At 33.7% G+C, this 12119-nt stretch overlaps 1 protein-coding gene across 1 annotated transcript in view; it reads right to left on the bottom strand.

Annotated features, from left to right (window-relative positions):
• Window positions 1-12119, bottom strand: part of LOC133182108 (cleavage and polyadenylation specificity factor subunit 2-like) — a 117560-nt gene that overhangs the window by 33563 nt on the left and 71878 nt on the right. Inside the window, exons 10-11 of the mRNA XM_061316837.1 lie at window positions 10638-10805; window positions 4298-4401 (exon numbers count right to left, since the gene is read on the bottom strand). Coding sequence (XP_061172821.1) covers window positions 4298-4401; window positions 10638-10805 — 272 coding nt within the window. The remainder of the gene's footprint in view (window positions 1-4297; window positions 4402-10637; window positions 10806-12119) is intronic.

The raw sequence follows: 12119 nt of genomic DNA, 5'->3' as shown, positions 1-12119 counted from the left end.
TTACACTGTGTGAAGTTAGCCTTTACCGATAAATAATCACCTAAAAAGGAGCAAAACATGTATGAGCACTTTTAAATTTTTCTGGTCAGGTGCACCATATATTTACTTATGTTTATAAGTGAATGGCCAAGACCAGGTGTTGATAATATTTCATCATGATTTACATACAGGTAATGAACAAACAATATTTTGACAAGGGACCCAGAATAAAGATTTACTAATTTCCTGTTAAAAAGTCGAGGCCAACATCAACATAGGTGCAGGTATTTAAAAAAAACATTTTGATCAATCTCACACTTAGGTGAAGTAAGAAGCTATTGGTCATTTTAGGTCATCTTCAAACAGAACTACAGTCAAACCTCATTATCTCGAACTCGATGGGGCTGAGAAAAAACTTTGAGATATCTGAGGATTCGAGATAGCGAAGGTAAAATAAGTTGTTGGGACTTTGAAATCGGTTCAACATATCCATTGTATTTGAGATATCAGTGTTTGAGAAATTAAAGTTTAACTGTATTTCAAGGTCAAGAGTAAGGAGAACTGTAAAAGGTCATATTGAGGACATTGAGGACATCTCATCTTGCTTTTTCCATGTGTGAATTCACCACTTCAGAATTATAACAGGTCACCTACAAAAGAACTGAACACAAAAGCTACACAAACTCATTGACAGATGGAAAAATCATGAATAGCAATAACTTAACTGCCAAGTCACAGCTGGCAATGATAATCTCTGCTATAGAGAAAAATTATCCAATCTTAAAAAAAAGTTATCTTGGAATTTTATGATCATGGATTGAAAGTGCACATAGTTTTATAGCATGCAATAGATGTATATTTTTATCCTAGTATTATCAATTATGTCCTTTGTATTACTTTTTTTGACAAAACTTTCCAAGAGCTTATGGAATTTATCCCAAAGATGTACTTAAAGCAACTGAATTTCAACAATTTAACAATTCCCTGATGATAAACATGATGTTTGAATAATTTATACACCATATTTTATAACAGTACTTGAGATATTTGGTTAATGAATTTACTGGGAAATTAATTATCGCTACTGTTGCCCATTACATGATTTTTACATTACAGAAAAGTTTCAACTATTTTTGTCACAGTTTTTGTACATATTAAAGTTGTGATTTCTCTTGTTTGTATCATAAAATAGAAATTGTTTCATTTTTTCACATCTATCTCAAAAATAAGTTTTCTTTTGAGATTTTTGAAATTCAGTATTATTCTGCATCGAAGTAGACTCTGATGACACTGAACAAAAGACGATGACTATATTTATTACTACTTGTGAGACAGTTTTTTTCCCTATTTTCACTAAAGCTTCACACTTGAGAAAATTAAAAAAAAAACAAGATGTATCTGTGAAACACTGATGCCCCTGTATGACAACTTGTAGTGAAGGTTAAACTTTCTCAAATGCAAATCAAATATGTTGGTACCCAAAGCAAGGTCTCAAGTAATATACCTGTGAAATAGGAAAGCCCTAACAGCAACCATTGAAAAGTTATATGGAAAAGGTTAAAGTTTTTCAAAAGTAAGTCAAACATCAATGTCAAGGTCAAATGGTCAAAATTAATGGTGCCCAAGGAAAGGCCTTCTCACAAGAAATACACAAGTAAAATACGAAAGCCCTAGCACCAACCATTCAAAAGTTATGGTAAGGTTAAAGGTTTTCAAAAGTAGGTAAAACTTTAAGGTCAGGGTCAAAGTTATTGGCATTCAAAGGAAGGTCTTATCACAAGGATTACACATACGAAGTATAAAAGCCATAGAACCAACTATTCAAAAGTAATGGCCAAGGTTAAAGTTTTTCAAAAATAGGTCAAGGTCAATGGGCTATAATTGTTGGTATCCAAAGGAAGGTCTTGTCACAAGGAATACACATATTAAATATGAAAGCCCTAGCAACAACTATTCAAAAGTTATGGCCAAGGTTATAATTTTCAAAAAAAAAGGTCAAACTCCAAGGTCAAGGTCCATGGGTCAAAATTTTTAGTATCCAAAGGAAGGTCTTATCACAAGGATTACATATGTGAGGTAAGAAAGCCCTAGCACCAATAGTTCAAAAGTTATGGTCAAGGTTAAAGTTTTTCAAAAGTAGGTAAAACTCCTATGTCAAGGTCAAAGGGTCAAAGTTGTTGGTATTCAAAGGAAGGTCTTGTCACGAAGATTACACATGTGAAGTATGACAGCCCTAGCACCAATTATTCAAAAGTTATGGCCATGGTTAAGGTTAGGTAAAATTTTGCAAAACTCGGTCAAACTCCAAGGTCAAAACATCAAATTTGATGGTACCCAAAGAAAGGGGTCTTGTCACAAGGAATACACATATGAAATATGAAAGCCATAGCTCCAACCAATCAAAAGTTATGGGCAATGTTAATGTTTTTGCAGACAAGCAGACAGCTAGACGGACGGACAGGGCAAAAACTATAAGTCCCTGAATCTTTGATTACGGGGGCACAAAAATCCTCTCCCACTCATGAAATAAATTCCATATCCAACTACAAAACACTGAATATCCTCTATTTCATACTGAATATCAATTCAATAGAAAATACTTTTCATTTTTGAGACATACTTGTACTGCAAAAATGGGTGTACAAAAAAATGGTTGTTGAACCTTCATGGGAAGAAGTGCTTTAGGAAAAAACAGTACTATTAATTAATGGTTATATTAAGAAAATCTGACAACTCTTACACAATACTTTTTCAATCTAATAACAGTAGAGAAACTTGGGAATTAAACAAAATTTTCTATCCTCAAATCAAATTTTCCACAATATTATCGCATTAATAATACAGCAAAATATCTTTCACAAGGGAAACACAACAATTTATAGCTCTTAAACTGCAAAACTACATCAATGTCTTCATTAAAGTGGGTGAAAATTTTCAATGTTACTCTCAACTACATGCAGTATTTATATAATGTACCATTTAAATCTCTGTTAGAATTGGAAATTAATCTTTTTGCTGACTTTGCATTGATTGTTTGAAACAAATAAAAATTATCTCCGAAAAGAAATTCTGTGATAATTGTCCTTTGAAGTTTTACAGATTGCCAATTTTGCTTCCACTAAAATGTCAAGTAAAGTTTCTGCTTAAATGTCCATTCACACTTATAGAAATTCTACTAAACTGTCCAGTACTCACTCTCTAAGTTCCTCTAATTTGAACAAGATGACTATGCCCAGATAGAAATCTTTGCTGATCATCTGTCTTAAGTTTTTTTTGTTCATAATTAATTTGTGTTTATTTTTTTGAATTATGACTTTTGACTCTGCTCTATGCTTTCTAATGTTCACATGTTCAATTAATCTCTTGACTCTCTGCTCTCTTAACCTGTTCTATTGTTCTTGACTCACTCTCTGCTCTCTTAACTTTCTGATGTTTTCTGTTCTATTGTTCCTGACTCTCTGCTCTCTTTACCTGTTCTATTGTTCTTGACTCACTCTCTCCTCTCTTAATTTTCTGATGCTTTCTGTTCTATGATGACTCAGATGTTTACCTGTTCTATTGTTCTTGACTCTCTGCTCTCTCTTTTTTTTTTTAGATGTTTATCTGTTTTATTGTTCTTGACTCACTCTCTGCTCTCTTAACTTTCTGATGCTTTCTGTTCTATTGTTTTTAACTCTCTGCTCTCTTTATTTTCTGATGTTTTCTGTTCTATTGTTCTTGGCTCTTTGCTCTCTTTACCTGTTCAAGTTCTTGACTCTCTGCTCTCTTTATATTCTGATGTTTTCTATTCTATAGTCCTTGGCTCTCTGCTCTCTTGTATTCAGATGTTTACCTGTTCCATTGTTCTTGACTCTTTGCTTTCTTTTTTTCCAGATGTTTACCTGTTCTATTGTTTACTCACTCTCTGCTCTCTTAACTTTCTGTTCTATTGCTCCTGACTCTCTGCTCTCTTTCTATTCAGATGTTTACCTGTTCTAATATTCTTGACTCTCTGCTCTCTTCATCATCCGATGTTTTCTGTTCTATTGTTCTTAACTCTCTGCTCTCTCTGTATTCAGATGTTTACCAGTTCTATTATACTTGACTTTCTGCTCTCTGTTTTCCTTCTAATGTTTACCTTGACTCTACTGTCTTTGCATTTTTTTTTACTCTCTGCTCTCTCAACCTTTGTGTTTACCTGCTCTGTTACTTTTTCACTCTCTGCTCTCACAGCCCTCTGTGTTTATCTGCTCAATTATTTTTGGATTCTGTGGTTTCTCTGTCTTATGATAATTACCTGTGTTAGTCACTTTTTCATTCTCTACCCTTTACTGTTTACCTTTTCTGTTCATTCTTGATTCTCTGTTCCTCTGCCTCTTTCTCTTTCTTTTTACGGAGATACTCCTCCACTTCTGTTCCCTCTAACTTCACTCTTCTTCTTATCTGTACCAACAAAATTATTATAAAAGTTTTCTCACCAACAAAGTATTGCATAAGTAAAGTAGATGTCAAGAACTTTCTTTCATAGCAAGGAATATGATAAAACACTAATACCAAGTTTATTCAAAGCCCAAATGCTCAGTAAAGGATAATTCACTTTTTTAAAATTTGTAATCATGTTGATATGATTATATAATTCCAAAAAGATATCTGCAAAATATCTTTGACTCGGCCATTTTACAGAGAAACATAATTCTTCATTTTTTGTCTACAAAAGTTTCAATCTTTTCCTCTCCTGAAAGTAAAAAAAGGATGTCAAAGAAACTACACATTCTGAATAATGCCATAAGCCCACAGCAATTTTCTTTACTTGGCATATCAGTATCATTTCCTGAGAGATGTTTTTCAGCTTCTATGTAAAAAAAAAAACAACTCTGTTTCTAGGAGAAGTCGAACTTCCGAAAACATTGACACAAACCTGAATTTTTGACTATGGCCTTCAGTTTGTTATTCATTGTAGACAGTACATTTACTACGGTTCGTTTTTTCCTGTGTAATTGTTTTCATCCTTTTCTAGTGTGAGACAAAAATGATTTTTATGTACTGTTATGTACTACATGTATAAGGTACAAAAAATATTGGTATGCTTTGTTCTTTTATAAACTTTGATTGTGCAGCAAACCAATAACTTGAAACATCTACCTGTAAATGTGAAATTATCTGAGTTTATAATCCATATTAAACTAACATAAAATATTATGGGATAGAAGGGATTCACGCATGAGACATCTCCTATTTTAAACATGGGTCTAGATCATGTAAACATTGGTTGAGTACAGAGATTTTCTGCCCACAGCAAATCAGCTTCACCATCCCAGAGTTATAGACAAACAATAGACTCCAAACTTTGTCACAGAGGATATGTCTACCTGCTACACAAGTAAACATCATTACTAAAAATCTCTGATGTGGAAACTATGTGCCAACTGGTTTTACATAAGGCATAATAATCAGAAAACATCAATTTCTTTGATATTGGCCAAATACAAGACAAGTCTGATCAACTGCATTGATAACATTTCCTCAATTAAAACCTTATCTTCTATTGATTTTTTTTCTCTTTCTATTTAATACAAAAAAGTTTCTAATGAGCAATCTTGTTACCTTCTGCAAAAAAAAGTACTGCTATACCTGTTCTAATTATTATTAAACCATTTTTAAATGCTAAAAGAAAATATTAGACCATGTTAAGAAATAAAACCTTCAAGGAGAAAGAACAATGTTTGCGATTTTTGTAAACTTTAAGAAAAATGAAAAGAAAGGAAAGTAATGTGAAGAATAGGGGAAATTTGATAAAACCTAAGTCAATAAATGCAAGGAATGAAGCCAATAAACCATTCATTAAAACTGTTATAGTCCTGCTAAAAGCATTTTTCAGTCATGAATATCATATTGATGAGAGAAGCTGAGAAAAATATCACATGAAAAAATACAATTTGACATTTAGATGGCTGACAAGGTGGAAAATTTCTCTTTAATTATTCATACCCTTTACATGATTCAAATTGAAAATACACTGGGGTGCAAAAAGAGCAAAATGAATCACAAACTCTTTTCTTCATAAAATAATGAAAATAACAGACAAAGAAGAAGCCCATGGGCCATAACGCTACCTGAGTTACTTTGGCCCTGCTGTTCTGCATCAGATTTTTTATCCCCCAAAATACATGTATTCCTCTGTATTTTTGATTGCCTTTTTTGATCCATCCTATACACAGGGCATTATTTGAACAAGAATGAATCTACATTACCAGAGCATGCTTCATCATGGATTTGCTAGAGTTTTCCCTATATAATTCAAATTGTAGCCCCACCCTACCAATGGGCACCATGATCTGAACAATTTACAATCTACACTACCTCAGGAAACTTTCTACTAATTTTTAATCTTTTTTGGTCCACTGGTTCTTGAGAAAAAAGATTTTTGAAGATTTTTCCTTTATATTTCAATGTAAAATTTGATTTCCTTTTGTGGCCCCATTCAGACCCTTGGGGGCCATGATTTGAACAATTCACAATCTACACTACTTTAAGAAGCTATCACCTAAATTTGGGTCAAGTGCAGTATACGGTATTGTAGTTCCTGCGGATTTTCAGTTTTAACAAAATGAGTAAATAGTCCTCATATCTACCCTATTAAAGTAATGAATATTTATTGTAGTTACATATTTAATCATAACATTTACATAATATACATATTCATTAAATTTTGAATTAACAATAAATATGGGGAAACAGGACAACAGGTCAACAGGTCGACAGGTCAGCAGGTTGACATGTATAGATATTCACCACAGATATTCAATTAAACTTGACCCGTTCAAACTTGTTAAATTTCGTTATTTAAATTCTTACTATGGTTTCAAAGTAATTTAGATTTAAGGATATTGCATATCATGAATCAAATTAATTTAAGTTGATATATTAATATACAACTGAAAGTTTAAATATATTTTTACCAAAATACCACTATTTCATTTGCATACTTGCTGGCTATTCCTGTGTCTACCTAATAAAATTACATTGACCTGCTGATTTGTCGACCTGCTGACATGTTCACCTGCTTACCTGTCGACCTGTACACATGTTTATTAGCTAATATGCTTACCTGTAGACCTGCTGACCTGTCAAATTGCTAACCTGTCGACTTGCTGACCTGTCGACCTGCTGACCTGTCGACCCGCTGACTTGTTGACCTGTGCACATTTATTCACTAACCTGCTTACCTGTCGACCTGCTGACCTCCTTACCCTTTGACCTGCTTACCTTTCGACCTGCTGACTTGTCGACATGTTTACCTGTTGACCCGCTGACTTGTTGGCCTGTACACGTTTATTTACTAACCTGCTTAACTGTCGACCTGCTTACCTGTCGACCTGTACACATGCTCATTTGCTAACTTGCTTATCTGTCGATACACGTTTATTTACTAACCTGCTTAACTGTCGACCTGCTTACCTGTCAACCTGTACACATGCTCATTTGCTAACTTGCTTATCTGTCGATCTGTCAACCTGTACACGTTTATTTGCAAACCTGCTGACCTGTCGACCTACTGACCTGTCTACTGTACACAAATTCATTAGCTTGCCTGCAATTCCCTCGACCTGTATTTTAAACTTTCAATAACAGGTACTGCTTATCTCTTTCACATTGATTTAATTTATTGTTTTAGTTAATACAGATAATAATTCAAATAATTTTAAAAATGAATACAAATTAACGTCACATTTTTAAATAAATGCGCCATGTTCCCCGGAACTACTTAAACGTATATTATTATACCTCTATTAAGAATACTCAAATTTGATTGGCTTGTTAGAAGGCTTTTAAACTCAATAATGACTCCAAAAAGTACCGTTTACAGCAATAATGACCTAGGAATCATTGCACATGGGGTATAATGACCGGTCAATAAAATTAATGACCACTAAAAATGACCTGTTAATCCAAATTCCATTCAAATTAAAAAAAAATATGCATACTGTAATGATTATACATTACAAAAATTGCCGTTATAAAAATATGTATAGTATTTTTAGGATACGGAACACGATTGGCCTTTAGATGCGTCATAACATTTATCGTTTTCATTGAAATTAACTTTCGTTACAATACAATGTCAAATTCAACAAACGCAGACTCGGCTCTCTTGTACAGTAAAAGTCTGCACCAGATTGTCATTGTAGTCGGGAATGGTATCTGTGAATTTATAAAAATGCAATGTTACTGACAATCACAGAGTGTTTTAATAAATCAGCGGTGCAAAAACTTACAAGACTGGCAGCCGAAAAGTAAACAACTTCACTAGCGAATCCCGATCCCGATGGAACACTGATAACAGTTCGTAGGTCTTATACATGTAATTGATTATTTTAGTAATTAAGCTTACAAAAATTGCCTTAACTTATATCGGTATAATAAAACAATTGATTTCCCCTTATGAGTTCAACATGGTGAAATAAGGACCCTCGACCTGGCCCACTCGCTGACCTGACCTGACCTCGGCCGCTACGCGGCCTCGGTCAGGTCAGGTCACCTCGTGGGCCAGGTCTTGGGTCCTTATTTTACCATGTTGACCTCATAAGGGGTAATTAATTGTATAGTATACTTGGGCCTTAAATTTCACTTTTTTTTGGTGCAGTGGTTCTTGAGAAGAAGATTTTTCCTATATATTTCAATGTAAAAATTTGATCCATTATTATGGTCCCACCCTACCCCCAGGGGATATGGTTTGAACAAGTTACAATCTAAACTACCTCAGGGAGCTTTCATATAAGTTTCAGCTTTTCTGGTCCAGTGGTTCTTGAGAACAAGATTTTTAAAGATTTTTCCTATATATAGTATTTCAATGTAAATCTTCGATTACCTATTGTGGCCCCACCCTACCCCTAGAGGCCATGATTTGAACAATTTAGAATCTACATGCCCAGTGATTCTTGAGAAAAAGATTTTTTAATGATTTCACCCTATTTTTGCCTTTTCTTGATTATCTCCCCTTAGAAGGGGGATAGGCCATTTATTTAACATTTAGAATCTCCTTCACCCAAGGATCTTTTGTACCATCCACGATTAAAATTGCAGTGATTTGAACAAACTCAAATTACTAGTACATGACAATGCATGGAATGATTTGAACAAACTTGAATCACATGACAATGTCTGTCTCTCATTCAAAATTTTGCCAACATATTTGTATGTGTGAAAGAGTTTGTGCCAAATTGGCTGAATTCAGCTCAGATGAAAATGAAACACAAGGCCCAGGACCACATCACTCACCTGAGCAATTTGGCTAGGAAAAAACAGAAAAAGCAGAGTTCAGTATTGAAAAGTTTCTATATATAAAAGTGGTTTCAGCAGGGGAGGAGGGGGTTATGATTTGAACAAACTTGAATCTACACTTCCTAAGAATGCTTTTGAATAAATATGACACATAATGGCTTTGCTGTTCTTAGGAAGATTTTTTTTATTGATATATTCTTTATATTCCTTTGTATAACTATGATCCCCTGTTATGCTGGCTCTATACTCTTGGAGGGGGGGGGGGGGGGGGGAGTGTCATGATTTGAACAATTTTGAATCAACATTACCCGAGGATGCTTTTATATTACATGTTTTATGACCAATCATGGCTTTGCTGTTCCTGAGTAGATGATTTTTAAACATTTTTCCTATGTTTTCATGTGTAAAAATTTGATCCCACATTGTGGCCCCACCATACCCCTAGGGGTCATGATTTGAAGAAACTTTATTCCACACTAGCTGAGGATGCTTCCATATAAATGTCACCAATCATGGCATTGCTGCAGTGAGTGTTCTTGAGATTTTTAAAGATTTTTCCCATGTTTTCCTATGTAAAAGTTTGATCACCCATTGTGGCCCCACCCTACCCCTGGTGGTCACGATTTGAACAAACTCAAATCTACACTAGTCACTACCTGTAGACATAAGTTTCACATTTTCTAGCAGAGTGGTAGGGTCTTGAGAAGAAGATTTTAAAATGATGCCATTAATTTTTCACAAATTTGAAATTATCTCCCCTTGGAAGAAGGCCTGGCCCTTCATTTGAACAAATTTGAATCCCCTTTACCTGGTTGAAATTGGCCCAGTGGTTCTTGAGAAGAAAATAAAAATGTGGGGAAAAAACCCGATAAAGACAACGATGACGAAAGAAAAGGGACAATTTTTGATCAGAAAAGTTCACTTGAGCCTTTGGCTCAGGTGAGCTAAAAAAAATTAAATAGATCTTCACAATCAGGAAATGGACTGACAGATTCTAGTTTTCAGTCAAAAAAAACTAAGTTTAGCTTTTGGCACAGCTGAGCTAAAAAAATCTGATTTAATTTTTTTCTTAGTGTTAATTTCTTCAGACAGGCTTCTGTCCATCACACTGTACTTTTTGTTCTAGAAATTTTGTGATATTTTATTTCTTTTTCAATCAAACTTACAAATCTACTGGAGATATCCTAATGATTTCAAGGTAACCCAAACATATATTCATAAACAGTTTGATTATAACACTCAGAGGATAAATACTTTCCTATGTTAATAACCTATGCTAAAACACATAAACTGAATTTATATAATAGAATTACTAAGCTTCAGGTAGACTTCAAGCTTAAGTTCGATCTTTACGGGGATTTTCTAGAAGCCATCAGAGTGGGTGACAAATGTCTTACATCCATGGTAACAGTCTTGTTCTCTGGGTTGTCTATCAGCCATCTTGCCAGAGTTCCTGGAGAGGTTCTATTTGTCAGGATGATGCTATTTTTAGGACTACCACACCAGGCTAAAAACAAGTCTCGGGAAAATCCACATTGCAGGTCTGGAACACTTGCCAAAACCACCTGCAATAAAAGAAAAGTAACAAATATACTTGTCTTGAAAGTTAAATTAACGAGAAATACTTGCTTAATGCGAGTCAATTTGTAAAAATAAAAAAACTGTCAATAATTTAGTATTAAATTATACAAAAAGATCATTATTAATTAATGCATACTTCTAAGCATGATTAGAAGTGTTTTCGTCACACAACTTGAATCTTTAAAAAAAAATGTGTTGCACTCCTGACCACAGAAATATAGATCTGAAGCACAGACAGATCCTGTAATTGATAAATCTCTTTGGTAAAAATGTTCTTTGTGTCTATTTCCCAAAATAAAAATCAAAAAAATCATATCATGATAATAGTTTTTTTCATGCTTGGGAGCAAAACATCAAATGTTGCACTCCTGACATTATTGGGTATGCAATACTTGACTCTCATTAATGCTGCTTGTGATATATATAACATTTTTATGTTTTAAAATGTATATCAGTTTTTGTTTTACACTTCGAAAATTCTTTTTTGTATTAATTTTCTTTAAGAATTTCACAACTGATTTTTTTTTTGGCAACACTATATTTTTTTCTGTTGCACTCGATCCTGACATGGTATAAATTTTTTTTAAACATCAGCCATGACCACAACTTAATTAAACAAAAGTTACTACAGTCCACATTTAAAGCTCAATACATGTACTTCAAATATTATCAGGAAAGTCTTTATTTTCAACATTAAGCATTATTATTTATTTCACAGATCTCGAAAAAATATTGAAATTTCAAAATGTCACAAAAAGGTGTTGCACTCCTGACAATTTTAGCATCATTTTTGGGCATAACTTTTTTGTTAATGGAGATATCAACGAGATATTTGGCAGGTATTTAGTCACTATCTCAAGACATATGCAGAGACATAGAAATCTATTTTCATTGCCTGTATTTTTAGTATGGGTTGATAAATATGTGTTTGGTCATTTTTTTTTTATTCATCCAACTGTGATATAGTCACAGGCACTTGTTTCATACAGTTCACTAGTTTTTCTACTATACAATATTTACATTTCCAATGTCTTTCTCTGTGATAAAACTACAAATAAAGTAATGGCTTTATAACCCCATAAAGCGATTTGCTCAGAACGTGACAGAACTGCATGCTTTTTCGCTGCGTGTTGCTTAGTAATACACCTGGTGGGGATGCTGAGATTTATTATTGAATTTTTTTTATTGAACCAAGGATTGGTTAAAAATGTAAATATAAGGAATAACAGTCTTCAGTGTTTATGCAAATTATCACACGAGCAAATTGATTGATCACATCTTAAAACCAAAAAACTAAA

The sequence above is a fragment of the Saccostrea echinata genome, unplaced genomic scaffold (genome assembly GCF_033153115.1).
Source record: "Saccostrea echinata isolate AGI-Se365-2 ecotype Australia unplaced genomic scaffold, CSIRO_AGI_Sech_v1 ptg000009l, whole genome shotgun sequence".
Taxonomy (NCBI): Eukaryota; Metazoa; Mollusca; class Bivalvia; order Ostreida; family Ostreidae; genus Saccostrea; species Saccostrea echinata.
This window is presented reverse-complemented; position numbering and strand designations above follow the sequence as displayed.